General features: G+C 35.0%; 1 protein-coding gene across 1 annotated transcript in view, besides 1 other annotated feature; it reads left to right on the top strand.

Annotated features, from left to right (window-relative positions):
• Window positions 1-19398, top strand: part of Ppr-Y — a gene marked incomplete at both ends in the record, with an annotated part of 248273 nt that overhangs the window by 154749 nt on the left and 74126 nt on the right. The window contains one exon of the mRNA NM_001015502.3: window positions 12702-13036. Within this exon, the coding sequence (NP_001015502.3) occupies window positions 12702-13036 (335 nt within the window). The remainder of the gene's footprint in view (window positions 1-12701; window positions 13037-19398) is intronic.
• Window positions 2182-5699: a mobile genetic element.

The raw sequence follows: 19398 nt of genomic DNA on the forward strand, positions 1-19398 counted from the left end.
GAAAATTACAAACAAATCAATAGATTATATTATTGGCCAAATTTATTTATCACATTAAAGGAATACCCAAAAAAATGTACAATTTGCAACAAAAATAAGTATATCGGATGCCTGTTAAAATTCCTGTTGGGGAAGCTCCTATACCACCTAAAGACATCACTTCTTCCATACAATTCGGCACCATCCGCCAGGCCGCCAAGAGGTTCATTGCCCACACGAAACTAATTCTGTGACAATACTTTGATGCAATGCTGATGGCACTACTTAGTTCAAATGCTGACTCCGCGTTTAGTCAGGATGTCGATAATAATGAAATAAAATAATTAGAACAATAATAGCAATAATAATTGGCCGGCAAGCGGGAACTGTGGCCAAAATAATATTTGGAATTTAAATAACAATTCTAAGGTACAACCCCCACCAGAACCAATGCAGGTAGATAGTCCCATAAGGTATGAAAATCGTCCGAATAATAACTACTATCGTCAGAGTAATAATTATAAATCACCATTAAAAGGGAACCGCCCCAGAAGGGAATGAGAAGAAATAACATTGATGAAGATCATTTTTTAGATCAGAGCCCCACAGGGGAATGCGTCATATAACCAGAAGAGACAGAAAAACAAAAAAACAACTAAAAATATTAATTGACACAGGAGCCACATCCTGCTATATCAAAAAGGGAATTTATAAAAATAAAAAAGAATTGTCAACTTACCATTCATATAATGACAACGAGGAAATAAACGGTTCAATCTCAGAAAAACTCTTCTCTCTTAACCTACCGAATGCATTGGCAAAGTGTCAGGAATTAGAGTCTAACAACTTTACAGCTCAATTTGCAAATAGATATAATGGATACCGCGTGCTATATAAAAAAGGGTTTTTACGAGAATAAAAGGGAATTATCAATAAACAAAAGAGTATCTACAGTTCATGGATATTCAATCATAAAATATTATAATTTGATAAATATATTTTGGGGCACAACATTTATTCTATGAAATTGAGGCTTTAGCATCTGATCTATTAATTGGATTCAATCTGATAAGAGAGATTGGAGCTAAATTGGATAATTGGATAAATTGGAAACTCGAATTTTTCGACGAGGATAAAAACGATTTGTGTTTAATTGAGGATAAATTAAATGTTTTTAAATTGAGGATATTTAAAACTGAAACGGTAATGGGCGAAGGAATTTTATATAGATTCTGGTCAAAGAATCCTGAGCACGCCGACGTTGAATTATCCGTCAACAGAGAAACTAATAGTTTGGGAAAAATAATTTCAAATCAATTAAATAAAAGATTTCGACAAAACATGTTATTTTTCGAACCGATAAAAAGAAACATGTAGAAAGAAATACTAACAAAATAATAATCAATAGTGGAAACAGAAATACTATTCACAAAAATAATATTATGATTTAACAAATATTATATTTCTTTTAAAAGTACAGAAAATGCATTTCTTATTACTTTTAACACCATTTGTAATGAAATAGCCACTTTGGAAATAATTGATTGCTCCAATCACGAATTTTTCCTGTTCAAAGAAAAAAGCATGTTCTTATGAATGCCATGATCCACGTAAGTAACGTATGTTTTTATAAAGAAATAATCGATATAGAATCAGGATATATATAAAAGAACACAAATCACAATGGGAAATAACTTACGAACTATAATTAATCGAATTAATTTTGTCACAGCTGTTATCAACTAAATCAAAAAAGGGAGTTAGGCACTGTTTGAAAATGGTTAGCTGGAACTCCGGATCACGGTTATTTCATTACAATACAGAATAAAATAAACGACTTAATTTAAAACAATAACCAACAATTTATTATCAATTCCAAATTGTTTAATGAGATAAAATCACTTTCCGATCACTTTAAAAACATTTTTTTGATCAAGAATTGATACTATTACACTGGCAAAAATAGATGTATTTAACACAAAGATGTTAAATAGTGAAGACATTAAAGAAATACTATATCAACAACAAAAGCCTGTAATTAGTGCAGATCTAATGGTTATCTCCGTGTTCAAAATATCAAATACCCTGTAATAACAAATAGATGCGAAATTTATTATGCCAGATCCATTTCACATTATGATGGAAAATTGCTAATAAGTAATCAGGTTGCAAAATACGAAAATGCTTTTTATGAAATATCTATGTTGAAAATATGTATGTAATATGTATGTATATATAATAATATGTAATAAAGTCAATGCACTGTGTCTCCCTCTTTTGGTCGCGGTAACCAAAAGCTTTTTTCTCTTATTGTGTTATCCTCTTTAGCGTGTAATTTGGCTGCCTGCGTGCAGTAACATTGTACTCTAGATCAGTCACAATAAATACTTGAAACGAATAGGTTATGGGCGCAGCCCACGCGGACATAAAAGTCAATAGTTCTAAACGAATTAGAATATTCGGCATCTTTAAATATTGTGATTCAGGGATTTAATACGAAAAACTTATCGAAGTGAAAATGAGTTCATCAATAAACCAAATAGAAAAACTTGATGATGAAAACTACAGTGCGTGGGCGGTACAAATGACGAGTGTCTTGATTCATGCGGAATTATGGGGGGTGGTGTGTGGACGTATGGTTAAAAACGAAAGTGATAGTGCTGAGCTAAAGGCTTTGTTCGACGCGAAGGACGAAAAAGCAAGTATAATTAAGACATTTAGACATCCCAAATTAACCATATAAAAAACTGTGAGACTGCTGTAGAGGCATGGCAAAGACTTAGTGAAATCCACACTCCCTCAGGACCGGCACGACGTATATGTTTGCTAAAGCAGTTGTTGCACATGAGAATGTCTGAAACAGAAGTTGTTTCGAGTCATGTGAACAATTTTTGTGCGGTTGTTGAAAAACTAAAAGAAATTCAATTGGTGATCCAAGAAGAAGTCCTGAGTATTCTCCTGTTGTCCAGTTTGCCGGAATCGTTTGAAAGTTCCGTAGTTGCAATAGAAACGCGCGATGAGTTGCCCACATTGAAAATGTTAAAAATAAAATTACAAGAGGAAGGGCAAAGGCGTATGGCAAATGAAGAACATTCTGCAAAAAGCGAACAAAGTGCATTTGGAATTCGATCTGCGAAACAAAAAGCGAAAAGTGACATTAAGAAGAGTGTGCAAGTAAATAATCAGCAACTGATTAACGGGAAAACAACAGTTAATTGTTGGAACTGTGGCCAGCAGCTGTAAACTGTAGGCAAAGGAAAGGAGAACATAGAGAGAGCGAAAACTTAAATACCGAGAAATCATTCTCTGTGCTCTGCTCAACTGTAAAGCTTGGCGAATTGCCAAAATTGTGGGGTGAAATTTCCACACCCCGAACCCTGGTCGAGATGGCAAGGACTATGATGATTCACGCAGGCGTCGGCGACTCACTATGGGCTGAAGCTATCAATACTGCTGCTTATCTACGCAATCGCGCTGAGACGTCAGCATTATCTGATGTAACACCGTTCGAGTCTTGGACTGGAAGAAAACCATATGTGTCCCACCTGAAGATATTTGGTTCGAAGGCTATCGTGCTTAACAAATCCACAAAAAGGAAGTTTTCTGCGAAGGGCGAAGAAAATTTTTTGGTTGGATACTCTGATGCTTCTAAGGGATATCGCCTGTTCAATCCTATCAGGAAGAATATCTGTGTTGCTCGTGACGTAATTGTATTTGAGAACGACCAGGATGATGGTATGAAGGCAGGGCAAGCAGTTCCTTTCTCCCGATGTTCAACTTGTGGAGATGCACCACCTTCCAGTCTGTGTTGCTGAGGGTAAGAAACAAGATGATTTTTTCCAGGTGTCAGATAAACACGTTGACGACGTTGCGTCTGTCGAGCAACACGATTCAGAGGGAGAAGCGTCATCCACTGAAGACAATGAAGCCACCGAAGTCAGAGGACCTGGACGGCCAAAGAAGATTTATACTGGTAAACCTGGAAGACCGCGAAAACAATACAACATGGTCAACGGCATGAGTACGGATGAGGTTCCAATTCCAACAAGCGTCAAGGAGGCGTTAACCATAAGGAACTGTGAAGAATGGAGAACCTCAATGCAGAAGGAGTTGAAGAGCCACGTGCAAACAAAACCTGGTCATTGGTGGATTTGCCGGCAGGTGAGAAGGCCATTGGGTCAAAATGGGTCTTTGCAGTGAAGCGTAACAAGATGGGCAAGGTCGAGCGCTTTAAGTCTCGACTTGTCGCAAAAGGGTGCGGATACGTTCTCACCAGTGGCACGCTACTCATCAATCAAATTAGTAATTGCTTTGGCGGTGGAAAACGGTCTCTACATGCACCAAATGGACGTCTCGTCTGCACATTTGAATGGTGATCTTCACGAAATGGTATATATGAGGCAGCCGGAGGGATTCATCGATGAACGATATCCAAAGAAGGTGCTGAGGCTACACAAATCTATATATGGACTGAAGCAGAGCGGCCGAGAATGGAATAAACTACTGAATGAAGTACTGGAAAGGATTGGGTTTTCTTCATGCCCTACACGGGTGTTTACACCCGTAGTTCTGGACAAAGTAAGAACCTTGTTGTAGTGTACGTAGACGACCTTATCATAGCCAGTTCAATCAATTTCTAAAGAATTCGATGTCGTAGACGGGGGCGAGCTAAGACATTTCCTGGGTATCGAAATTGAACGTGACGGAGAAACTGGTGGCATCAGGATTGGCCACATGCAGTATATTGAGAGCCTTCTCAATGATTATTCAATGCAGGATTGTAAGTTGAATCTAATCCCCTGGAAGCAGGCTTTGAAGTAAAATGTGACAAGGCCGATTGTCAGAAGGTGAATCAATCGCTGATTGGCTCATTAATGTATCTGGCAATCACAACTCGTCCTGATATTATGCATTCGGTCATTAAACTATCACAACGGAACTCTGACCCACATAAAGAGCACAAAGCTGGTGCAAAGCGAGTTCTGCGATACTTGAGGGGCACAGCTGATTTGCAGTTACACTACGAGCGTACTGGTGTGCCTATACATTGCTATGTTGACGCGGATTGGGCTTGTGACACCACGGACCGAAAATCCTTTACTGGATGGGCATGTATTGCTGCAGGAGCAGCACAGAGTCAGAGTATGTGGCACTTTCCATGGCAGCGAAGGAAGTGGCGTTTGTCCGGAAATTGGTCAACGAAATGGGTTTTGGTGAAACACACGCAACTAAGGTTTATAGCGACAACCAGAGTTCCCAGTGCTTGGTGAAAAATGACTCTTTCCATGCACGTAGTAAGCATATAGATATAAAATATCATTATATAAGAGGACTGTATAAGAACAATATAATAGAAGTTAATTATGTACCCACAGAAAACATGATGGCAGATGTTCTAACCAAGAATTTGAATAGATTTAAACATGAAAAGTGTATCCAAGGGATGGGTTTAAAATAACAAAAATGTATTTTGATTTTGGAATTAAGATAAAAATATTATCCGTAAGGGTTGACATATTGCATTGAGAGGGAGTGTTGAAAATATGTATGTATATATAATAATATGTAATAAAGTCAATGCACTGTGTCTCCCTCTTTTGGTCGCGGTAACCAAAAGCTTTTTTCTCTTATTGTGTTATCCTCTTTAGCGTGTAATTTGGCTGCCTGCGTGCAGTAACATTGTACTCTAGATCAGTCACAATAAATACTTGAAACGAATAATCTAATTTTAAGAACGAACTACAATATTTAATAACTATGGTATTTTAAGTAAAGATAAAACTTGTTTTAGCCGCTTACTAAATGAAGATAAATTAAGTTGTACTAAAATACGAAGAAAAACTAAGAATATAGATATAATTTAAGAAGGTCCCATTATAATAAATGGAAATAATAATGTAAACAATTTTCATTAAGACAGGTAATTTTTAACAAGATTCATCGGCACAACCACAATAAATAATATTTCATACACTAATTTAGAAAACAAAATACTTAAGAGAAAAAATTTTTAAGAGAATTAAGAGAGCGTTTAACCGAAATTCATAATGAAGGGGAAGAGTTTGTTTATCTGCCCTAGTTGATAAACAAATTTCAAACTCCAATCTCAGCAGCATTTCCATTGTACGTGTTTCTCGCCAGCACTTAGCCACCGAATAAATAACCAAACTTAAAGTAAACAGAAAGTCAGCAAATTTGAATTTCACATTGCTGCGAAATAATTTCAGTGGAAAACTTTTATCCTAAACATATTTGAAAGTTCAAGAAAATTCTAAAGAAAAGCTTCTGGCCCAGGTTTAGTGGATTAGGATTAGGTTTTAAAAGATCTGTCTGAATCTGGACGAGATCGTGAACAGTTTCAAATCAAAGATAAGCAAATAAAAAAGTGTCTTGTAATAGTAAAATTTAAAAAGTCTATCACCGAATAAAATAAATTTTTAAATAATTAAGAAGTAACAATTTTAATTTCCACATCTAAGAATACTAATTTTCTGACAGTGGGCAATCCAAAATGCCTATTTGCGAATTGAGATTTCAAGACGCACACGAATACTAAGAATTTCAACCCTGTTATGAACAAAAGGTCCAACCTTCCAAATTGACGACGAGCAAAATATTTCAGAACCAAATTAAAATTGCCAGTTAACAGCCACGGACATTCCGAATACATATAAATAGCATCCATGATAAATAATGATCAATAAAAATATATTTTGTCTTCCTATTCAAAATACAAGATGTGAAGTTTTTACATCATAACCTCATTACGTTGAAAAGCTTGATTATCTTACCCAGCAATAGTATTTTTAATATAATTTCTATAATTTTTTAAATTTTCTTATAATTACTATATAATATAATAGGCCAACATTTTTGAACAATTTATAGCATTTATAAATTACAAAAGTACCACAGTTGTCTTTTTTGACAAAAAATAAAAGTTAATTACTTCAGATGCGGGAAAAAGCAAAAATTTTAATATTCAAAAGAAACTAGGGACAATTAAATCTTAGGTCAGGATTCAATACAAAAAATATATTTTTCACTGCTTTGATTAGATCACCTAATTCAGGGGGAAGTATATAAACAATCTACAAAGATTGCCTAGTATACTTAAATGAAATTAAAAAATACTCCACTTCATTGGAGGAACATATAAGAAGGGTCACTACAAAACTCATGGATTATAATTTAAAGTTACAGCAAAACAAATTAGGTTCATGAAGAAAGAAACGGAATTCTTGGGACACATTGTTAACACAAACGGCATAAATCCCAATCCAAACAAAATCACAAATTTCCCCTTACGCAAGACAACATAAAAAATAAAATCTTTTTTAGGATTATGTGGGTTTTTCTTTTTTTGCCAAGATAGCTAAACCTTAAACTGAAGAAAGGTGCAGTAATTGACATTGTGGGAACCGGTGCGAGAGGGACTGGAGAGATATCGGCAAACGCTCAATCTCTGAGATAGAATCTGAGAGCGAACAGTAGCCTGAGAGCCGTAGTCTTCTGAGAGTTGGCAAAGGAAGCAGGCGAACAAATGTTGTGTTGGAAACCACGTGTTTAGGTATTAAATAAAAGAATTCTCATATTGGAAATATTATATTTCTCATAACTCATACTGTTGAGTAATTACATTGGGGACGACGTAAATTTAAACAAAAAAAAAAAAAACAAATTACAAAACAAAAAGGCATATTAAAATATTTACATCTATGCACACATTCATATACATATACAGTAGTTATTTTGTTCAAATAAGTGCAAGTTTTGCGTGTTCGAGGGAGACAAGCGACAAGGCAGCGAGGTGTGAGTTAATGAGAGCGATTGGTGAGTGGTGGAGAGAGAGTAATAAAAAAAGTTCTAAGCACAGACAGTGTTGGCACACATAATTTTTGAAATAAAAGAACATAAAGTCACTTCCGGTACTTGGAGTATGAGGCGCTTAAAAAAAATAAATAAATACTATGTGGTCAGGGACTGGTGTGATGAACACTCAAATATTACTAATAACATACTATCTGACAATGGTCAGGGACTGGTGTAGTAGATACACAGTCGAATATTACTAAAAACATACTATCTGAGAATGGTCAGGGACTGGTGTATGAGATACACAGTCGAAGAATATTAAAAATTATTAAGCCGTTTCTATGTGAGGTTATTGAGAAGCCCCTTCTGCGCGTTGGATGGAAGAAATGGCTACGAGCATTTGAAATATATTTGGAAGACGAAGAAATCGGTTCGTCCTCTCGGAAAAGAAGCAAGTTACTACATTTTGCGGGGCCACAACTGCAGACTGTAGCATTTTCATTGCACTCATACCAGAAAATTCATCTGATACCGAAATAGACGTACATAAGTCAGAAGAAATACAAAGGATAATATCGCAAGACTTGAAGTCGCCCAACAATCATTTTCAGTGCGGCAGATGTGATCGAAAAGGTCATAATGGCAACAGCCCTGCTTGTCCAGCTTTAAAGCAAATATGCAATAAATGTACTCGTTTGGGCCATTTTGCACATAAGTTCAGAACCAATTTAAAGCGACCAGGTAACCAAAATAACAACTATACTATATATGAACGACAGCGCTCCAGCTGTATTTTTGATGCGCCAATATTTGTGAGTCGAAGAACCGAAATAATTGCTCCGTTTTCTGTAATTAAAAATGGAAAACAATCACTCACAAGCTAAACAATTCAATTGCGCCACCTAATTGTAATTAAAATAATAATATCATAGCAACACCTAAAAATAAGTATGGATTTTCGCTAAGATATTAAAAAACAACAAAGACCGAAAATGGGAACACCAGTACTGAAATTAAACGGAACACATATACAAAAAAAACCTTAGAGGTTTAAGGGCATTAGAGTGGGCGTGGAAAAAGTTTCTTGACAAATCGATAGAAATTTACAAGGCTAATAAAATTATGAATGAAATTATAAAAATATTGAAAGTTGGTTCAAAAATGTGGGTGTGGCAGTTTTGGGCTGTTGCGCTGCGTATTTGTCTGTAGAATCTCTATGATGAATCTCTACATTCTAGTTCCTGAGATCTCGACGTTCATAAGACAATCGAACAGACGGAAAGACTGCTAGATCGACTTGGCTAGTTATTAATTCTGACAATATAGACTTTATATAGTCGGAAACGCTTCATTCCCTTGTTTTTGTCGCCAACACTTAGCCACCCTTTAAATAACCAAACATAAGGGAAACACAACTTCCACTTGGAGACATGATCAACTTATTGCGCTTCGATCAAACTGCAAATCAGCCAGCAAATTTGAATTTCACAATGCTGTAAAATAATTTCAGTGCAAAGATTTTATCCTAAACATATTTGAAAGTTCAAAAAAATCCTAAAGAAAAGCTTCTGGCTTTTAGGATAAAGATTTAGAAGATAAGTTTGAGTCGGAACGATATCGTGTACAGTATCAAATCAAAGATAAGCAATTGTAATAGTAATAGTAAAAGTTAAAAAGTCCATCACCAAATAAATATTTAAAAGTAATAAAATAAATTATAAAGTAACAATTTTAATTGGCGCCCAACGTTGGGCGGTGTACTTCAAAAGTTTTAAAAAAATATTAACGATAATAAGTTAAATATAAAACGGAACTTGAGCCGCCAACAACTCACAGACATCTTAATTCAACGACATCTAACTACTGTGACAGAAATATTCAAAAACTAAAAAAACACCAAGAAGGAAGGAAGAGCTGAGGGCAATCCCTCGCTACAACTAAATACTCCAAATTGAAAAGACTTCGTCAGAAACTAATCAGCACAACTAAACGGAAGAAAGACTACAACAAAAAGCATCGTGAGCAGAAAATAATATTAAGTCTTTAAAATAAATTTATAGAATAAGAGCTAGATACAGGGAATACTATAAACGTCAATAAGAGAAAACAATCTAAAACAATTTAATATATAGTTTTGAAAATTTAAATTTAACAATGACAATGAAAATAAATAGGAATAAAAATAAAAATCAGGGAAACAACATAAGATTTAATCCAGTAGATTCCGGACAGAATAATAACACATCAAATAGAATGAATATTAATTGGAATAATTATCAGAATAATAAACAAAAGAATAATCCGCCAAACGGGAACTTTGTAGAAAATAATAATTGGAAGTTAAATAACATTTCTAAGGTACAACGTGGGGTTCAATGCAGGTAGATAGTCCCATAAGGTACTGGGAAGGGAATTTATAAAAATAACAAATAATTGAAAACCTAATAGAGTGTATCTACAGTTCATGGATATTCAATTATAAAATATTACCATATATGGAAAATATTTAAAGCAATACATCTCTTTTATGAAATAGAAAGTTTAGAATCGACTTCCGTAATTGCGTATAAGCCATTAAGGAAAGTTGTAGCTAAAATGGATGCTGGAAAGGGTATCATGGAATATAATGGGAAAAAAGAAAAGCTCGAATATTATGACAGTGAGAGAAAAAACCGATTTGTGTTTAATTGAGGAAAAATGCTTTTCCGCTAATAGAAGATATCATATAAAATTACTTTGATGAACAAAAAGTATTTAAAACTAAAACGGGATCAAGAGTCCTGATCTCGCCGACAATGAATTATCCATCAACAAAAAAACTAATAGTTTGGGATCCACAAATCCCGAACACGCCGTCGTTGACAAAGAAAAATTCATAATATAAAAATAATTTCAAATCAAATAAATGATTTTGAAAATAAGATTATGAATACAATTGAAAAGGATCATTATAAAATAAATATGTACCTTCCTTTTCAAACAGTTATTCGAGGAGAAATAAATACTGACAATGATTGGGCAATTTATAGCAAATAATACCCTTATGCTATTTTAGTCTCAGATTTTTTTTAAAATAAAATCGATAGAATGATAAAAGAACAAATTAAAAGACAAAGTAGAAGCCCTTATAATTCCATGTTTATATGGTTGATATAATAATGTTTTCAAATACAACTCTGAACAACATTATACCGATCTAATTCAAATTATTAATATGAAAATCTCTCTTGAAGAATATTAATTCTTTAAATTAGAAACAGCATTTCTTGGTAAATAAAACAGATCCTGAAAATTATCCCATAATTATAAAGTATCCGACTCCACAAAACATTAGAGAGCTTCGAAGTTTTTTAGGCTTCACTGGATATTACCGAAAATTTGTCCGAAATTACGGAAAAATGGCCAAACCTTTAACCAAATACTTACGAGGAGAGAATAGTGAAACTTCTAGGAGAGTGTCTACAAAAATAACAATACTGTTGATGACCCAGCTGAATTAGTTCAACCAGATTTAAAAAAAAATTTCAGATAAAAATCCGAACGTATAAATGTTAAGATGGTATTCTTACATAGAAAGTTTCACCCCAAAAATAATATATAAACCCGGAACAACAAATGTCGTAACTGACGCAATATCTCGAATAAAAATAAATAATATTACAAACAACGATATAGAACAATCTAGCTCAGATCAAAATACACAACATTCTGCTAAAATTAGTTTTTGAAAATACTTAATATATTTAGTACACCCTTTTACTGTACGAGTTCCTAATGTTTTCCCTACACCCGCTAGTCCTCCCCGTAGGGTCCTGGCCCCGTTCGGCAACGGCTCGATCAGCAGCCCTCCTTTAATGTTGCCTTCGGCCGACACCAATCGAGCTTACGTGGCGGCGTCGAGCTTCGGCTTGCATGGCTTGCTGTGTGTGTCCTGGCTCTGCCGCTATGTTTTGGCTCTGCCGCAATGCTTTGGGTCTGATGTGTTGTGGGTCTGCCGGTGGGAACTGCCGGTGTTAGAGCTGCCGCTAAGCTATGGTTCTGCCGGTGGGTTCAGCCTCGAGTCTTGCTGGGATGTGCCGTGTGTGTTACTGGACTCCGTGTTGCTGGGCTCTGCGTGTGTGTGTATTCGTGGTGGTAGAACTTAGTCTTGACGATTTCATATAGTCTAACCTTAAGTACTATACTTATATTAATACCGTAAATCCCAAACGTAACGAAATTTAATAATTTTTCTGGAATATTGTTGGATATTGTGGAATTGAATAATCAAATATTGTAAATTGTTAAAAAGTTTAAGGCGTTCACATCGATAAAAATTTACAAATCCAATAAAATTATGAAAAAATATCCAAAAGTTTTTCAAAAATGTCCCTAGAATCTGTATGCTTTATCTGAACCTTATAGTTTTTATAGATCCTTAGATCGTAATGTTCATACGGACAGACAGATAAATAAAAATATTATTATACCCCGTTCTAACTATACATATTATACATATTAACATGAGCTTCCTGGGAACCAAAATGGTTTACTCTGACCGCATTAAATCTACTATATAAGAATTTATCCTATTATTTCTATTCTTGATTCTGCCGCTCATTATACGTTTATATATTTCCTCGTTTCTGAACTCCTTTCTATATCGCGTCTATTTTCTCTCGAATAGAGCCGTACGCTGGACGGACACATTCACTCGGTTAATCTTTAATTATTACTTACTTAACCTAATCATTTGGGAAAATATTCTGCTCGGCTGAAGCCAATGTAGAAATAGTAGTCAATTCCTTATATCAAAAATATATAAAATTGTTTAGCATCGACGACAATTATTACTTTAATTTTACAATATATATTTATACATTGAGTTTTAACTTTAAATTTATAAATCATTTGTGATGTATTTGCAGGAGTCAACTATAAATTTTCATCGAAAAATTGCGGAGCTTATGTCAAAATTTGTAGAACAATCTCAAGCATTTTTTGTTCAATTACGTGAAATTACACTTCATTTTTCTGAAAACATGACCGAAATATTGACTCGATTTATATCTACGAAATTTGCACTTCAAGACTTTGATGACGTTCCTATTGAACTCCGAGTATGTGTTGATGACCGTGACGCCATTTTAAATTTAATTGCTGGAATGAAAGACTATCACACTTTGCGATTAGATGAGCGAGAAGACACAATTGCGACTCGAACAAAGGAATTTGTAGACAATATGATAGACCAACTAAACAGGTAAATAGATTACAAACAAGACAGAATGCTATAGTCGATTTTCCGACTATCAGATACCCGATACTCAGCAAGAGTGAATGCGAACGCGAAATTTTATAATTTTTCTGGAATATTGACTGTTTTCCTTAGTTCTGCTCGCTACTAGTTGCAGTGGCTAACTCAAAGAGTTTGTGTGTTCGTCCAAATCTATGATTTTTGTGATTGCCTGACCAATGAAAAACAAAGGGTTCTTATTATAGTCGTCTTATTCTACATACTTATGGGTAACTCATCCGGCGATCTCGCTGCTCCTGCGGCGTTTCTCCTGCAACGGTGCGACCTGGAACAACATATACCGACCACTGACCCTTTCGGACACGCCAGGTCCTTCTTCTTCAATCCCAGGATCACTCTACACTTGCACTTCTCACCCTTCCTAGTCCTGCGGGCCTCTTGCTGCCCGATATCCAGATTTGTGGGGAGCTTTAGACTCCTCACACAAGTTCTCTTGCAGGTCGGATTGGTGCCATTGCCATTTATGTATTGAGAGCGCTTGTTTCTTTGTTTCTTCTTGTTTCGCTTAATTTTAGCTGCCGGACATGCACACGCACATATAGTGATCTATCTATTTTAATTTTAAATTTTTTCTTGGGGTGCCAAGATTGTCCCTCAACTTTAAAGTTATTTCATCTATGTTAATTATTTTCCAAGGGTATAAAGTTAAAGTATGCATTAAGCCTGGGTAGCTCGTTATAAATTATTCAATTGGAAATCGAAAACTGAAAATTGCAGGATTATTAGCGGTCCAAATTTTATTAAGTTTCGATTAGCATGTATGATAGCCGTAAGAAATTGTAATTGTGTCAATTTATATTTTTTATTTTAAAGTATCCGACTCCACAAAACATTAGAGAAGTTCGAAGTTTTTTAGGCTTCACTGGATATTACCGAAAATTTGTCCCTCAATTTTAAAGTTATTTCATCTATGTTAATTATTTTCCAAGGGTATAAAGTTATCGTATGCATTAAGCCTGGGTAGCTCTTTATAAATTATTCAATTGGAAATCGAAAACTGCAAATTGCAGGATTATTAGCGGTCCGAATTTTATTAAGTTTCGATTAGCATGTATGATAGCCGTAAGAAATTGTAATTGTGTCAATATATATTTTTTATAGACTTCTATAGATATATTGAAGTGGGTCCAAAATCGTAACTACCAGATGTGGAAACTGACACTAGAAGGCAAAAAGACACTGTTCAATTATTTTTTTCTTCGTATGGTATTCAGCGGTATGTGTTTACATTCTTGCGAACGTTTTCCAAAACATTCAGTACATTTTCTGGGGTTCTCGCTCGAACCCTATATCAATTGCATTTAGAAATCTTAGTACCTTAAAACCAACAAATAGTTAAATAATTACCAAAAATGCCGGAAATGAGGAAGAACAGCGGACAAAGTTCCCACAGTGCACATTGTGTTACAAAGACTTAAAAAATGTCGTTACTTTCAAAACGAAATGTGGGCCTGAGTTCCACAAATCCTATATCACAACTCACTCTAAATCCCAGAAAATATTAATAGACCGGACACGGTCGTTCATATACTGAACAGTGGGAAAATTCGTTTTATTGGCAGCACTGATAAGTGTAGAAAATTGTATTTATCGCATGAAGATGTTGACTCATCAGACCTTAGAAGGAAATTTTCCGTTTTGTTTGCAAATACCAGTCTGCTGTTTGATGGCAAGGCTAGAGAGTTTTACTGGCGATTTCACAAAACATTTTCAGAGTAACGGCGTGATCTCCTATTGTCTGGCTCTGAGAAAGCAATTCAGAGACACCAGAACGGATGTCGACATTAGGGAAGATATACGTGATAGGAAGCAGAGAGAGAATGAAAATTTCGACACTTTCTACGATGCTATCGTCGCCCTAATGGATGAATTAGAGATACCGCTTTCGGAAAAATCAACCGTCGAAACTCAGCGTAGGTATGTAAGGCCTGAAATCCGTCACGAACTTTTAAGCGTGCGAAAAAAAGATACATTCGGTCGATCAGCTAAGGGAAATTTGCAGGCGGAGAGAAAGCTTCTTAGATGATGTTTTCGAAAGCAAGGATCAGAGCTGCTGGAAGAACCATTGTCCGATGATGCGTCAGAATTTTCCGAGGCAGAAAAATAGTTGGAATTAGGGGCGATGGATTTGCTTTGTTGGAACTGCCACCAAGAAGGTCATCGTTATCAAGATTGCACAGGAAAGCGTAAAATCTTTTGCTATGGTTGTGGCAACCCAAATACCAACGTCAACGGTCGATGAATCCAGAGACACATCCATAGGTATTTCCCTGTTAGCTCCAGAACATGAATATATATGTGGGGTTTTATTATATTAGTTTTAACTTTATTTGTATTTTTAAACAAATGATATAGAATATGTTAATTAATAGTCATTGTCGTCTCACGGTTGGACTTCACCGCCGTCTTTTTCGTCGTATTGTTGTCGTTGCCAATCGGCCATGTCCACACGCACGTTGCAGAATTCTTTGGTCTATCGCTGTTGCCTGCCTTTTTGACATCATGGCGTTGTTGTGCGTCACTTTTACAACTTTGTAAGGCCCCAAAAACTTAGGTTTCAGCTTCACGTCCAATCAAATCCTAATAAACTGTAACTTCAAAAAGAAATTTTTTCTGACAACGTAACGCGAGTAATATAGCCATAGTTGCTATATCATCCACACTATTCGGCAATAGAAAAAAAACTATTCGCTATAGTATGGGCAACAAAATATTTCAGGTCCTACCTATTCAGTAAAAAGTTTTACATATTAAGCGATCATAGGCCACTTGTATAAGTAACATAAAAGGTCAAGAGTATCTAGACTTAAAATTTAAGAAAACTTACACATATTGTCACTAAAACAGGTATTTGATAAGCTACGATCAGCTTATCTAAAATTGCAACTTGATAAATACTGATTTCTTTAGAAAGTGAGAGAATTTCTCTTTCACATTATCACGACAGACGGTATAAAACCAAACCCTAACAAAATAAATGCAATTATTAATTCTCCTATTCCTAAAATCACAAAAGAAATAAAATTATTCCTCGGACTCTGCGGGTTCTAACGTAAGTTCATTCCCAATTTTGCAAAAATAGCAAATTAACACAGTAATTATATAGCAGTAATTAACACAAAAGATAATGATTACATTACCTTCGAAAACTTAAAAGTACTCATCACGTCCGATACAATCCTAATATACCCCGACTTCGAAAAGAAATTTTCACTGACAACAGACGCAATTAATATAGCTATAGGTGCTGTATTATCCCAATAGCATAAACCCAGATCATACGCAAGCAGAACTTTGAACGAACACGAACTTAACTATTCGGTAATAGAAAAGGAACTATTCCCAACATGAAATTACAGAGATGCAAGATAAAACTTACCGAATACTATTATAATATTCAATATCTACCCGGTAAAGAAAATCATGTAGCTGACGCTCTATCTAGAGTTCAAACTCAGGAAAACTTCCTAGGAAAAGATGACCCAGATGCCCTTCTCACAGCAGCTACTGTGCATAGTGCACCAGAAGACAACCAAAATCACATTTCAATAACAAAGACCTCTTAATTATTATAACAGAAATATTTCGAATTCATAAAACACAATTATGACGACGTCCAAATAGTAAAATATTGTGTGAAATCTGTAACATCGCTAAAACTGAGCATAGAAACAAAAAATTAACCCTTGAAACCCCATAAACCTTTAATCCAATACTGTCTTAATAAACAGTAAACAATCCTGTATTGAAATATTATTCTAAATACGCCTTCCTGATAGAAGTAAAGATTTGAGCTATTTTACGCATATTCAACGATATGGGTAAACCCATGAAATAAAAGCCGACAAAGAATCCGCCTCTATGTGCATTGCACTTAAACTTTGGTTAGAATCAGTTTGAATCGGTAAATATAACAAGTAAAAATGGAATTTCTGACATTGAGTGATTTCATAAAACCGTTAATGAAAAATTAAGAATAATAACAAGCGAAAATAAAACTGAAAACCAATTCAAAAAATTTGATAAAATACTTTACATTTACAATCACAAAACAAAACACAAAACAACTGGTCGAACCCCAGCAGACATCTTCATTTTTGCATGACACTCTCTTTGCATGACACTCAACAAAATAAAGTAAACATAATTGACAAAACCAATGAAAAGAGACACGACTTTAACATAGACACAAACTTCAAAGAATCCCCTCTAGTTACCGATTCAAAAAACCAGGAAATTGAAGACAAATAGATCATTATAAATTCAAAGAAACAATTAGAGGTAGAAAGATAATACACTATAAATCTAAGTTTAAAAAGAAAAAGAAAATTAATAAAAGTAAATATAATAACGACAATTCCAGACCAACTCCCGAGCATGATACTCATATTATGCCTCCTATTAACACACAATACCCAGAAGTAACCCCTATCCATACCAAAAACGGCTACCTAATCTTTCAAACCAGAACAGTAGAGTTACCGATAAACCACAAATATCATTATTTATCTATTAACTTAACTAATACGGAAAATACTTATGAGGAACTTATTAAGCGAACTCAATATTTTAATAAATCACCACAAATACAGTGTCTAGTAGAAAAACTTAACAGAGAAATGAACGGCATACGAATTGTAAAACGTAGTAAACGCGGTCTTGTTAACTTTATGAGAACAATTTACAAATACTTATTCGGTACTTTTGATCAAGAAGATAAAGAAGAATTATTATAAGTCCTGAAACAGAAAATACCGCACCCCCCAATACCTCTGTGTTGTACCCTAATCTAAACGCCTGAGGACATGCTTTTTTCTTCAGGATGGGGAAGTAACATATCCATTCTACACCCACAACTCCCCAACCACACACACTATTGTAAACAATCACACACACACATAATAAACAATTACATCAAAGAAATTGTGCGAGTTGTTTACAAAAATCGACCAAGCGTATCTTTCAAGATTGAACCACGCGAATTGGCGCTAAAGTGAACATAAAATCGTAATACAATTAACTCTTTTTATTTTAACTTTTTTAGTCAAACCTACTGCATACGGTCAATAAAAGTGTAAAATAAAAAAATAAAATCATTCACGATATCGAATAAGCTTATGCTAGAAAATGATATCAATTGTACACAAATGCATTAAACAATACAATCAAAGATGTAATCATGAGAAAATTGCCCGATAGGTTATTTATGACTCTTGCTAGATTTGATATTACGACAGTATCTAAACTCAAACAAATAGCACAACAAGAAGGTGTATTCGAAACCATATACAATGACCGAACAAAATCACAAATTAATTACAATACTAACACAACCCAACCCCAAACTTCCAAATATAAGGGAAAATATTAAAACTTCGTGCATAACACAAACAATTCAAATCCAAGCACTCCAAGACCCTGTGAACCAAACCCAAAGTTAGGAAGCGAGCTCACACAGAAACTTAATATAGGTAGGCCCAAAATCATTTAAACTTCCAACAAAGAATTCGTGATGCACCAAACCCTCCTGCCAACCGACAGAGAGAAAGTGCTAATGCCCAATACAAAATGGACGCAGGTTATGAAAATTTTCTTCAACCAGCCTCAGAATCCGAAATCTCGAAAGCGAGGTGGAAACCCCTTCCTAAAAATCACAATAAATAATATTACCCTCAAACGCCTGGTAGACACTGGTTCGTAAAAAGAGAAAAAACTCCAGAAAATTAAATGGAAACCCCATTTAAGATCAGATGAATCAAAGTTTACTAATGAGTACCCCGAATCATCTAACTCAGAGGAAAACCCTCTTATCACCCCATAGATAGAAGAAGCCCTTCTAGTAACATCTTCTAACTACGCCTTAGATGACGAGTTAATAGGATCTAACGTATTTAGATTAGAACATCTAAATACAGAAGAAAGGGAGCAACTTTGACCATCACAAGTACGATTAAACACTCTATTCATACAAAACACGAAGACCCCGTCTACAAAAAAACATATAAATACCCCCAAGCGTTTGATCAAGAAGTTAACAAGCAGATCAATGAAATGATAGAACAAAAATTTGGATTGTACCAAAGAAAAGTGATGCTTCTGGTAAACCGAAATTTCGATTAGTCATAGACTATCGTAGTTTCAATGAAATAATCATTGACGACAAATTCCCTATTCTAATAATGGACGAAATATTAGACAAGCTTGGACGCTGTCAATTCTTCACAACCATTGATCTAGCTAAAGGTTTCCATCAAATTCAAATGGACCAGCAGTCACTATTTTCAACAAAACATGGATATTACGAATTC

The sequence above is a fragment of the Drosophila melanogaster genome, chromosome Y, assembly GCF_000001215.4.
Source record: "Drosophila melanogaster chromosome Y".
Taxonomy (NCBI): domain Eukaryota; kingdom Metazoa; phylum Arthropoda; class Insecta; order Diptera; family Drosophilidae; genus Drosophila; species Drosophila melanogaster.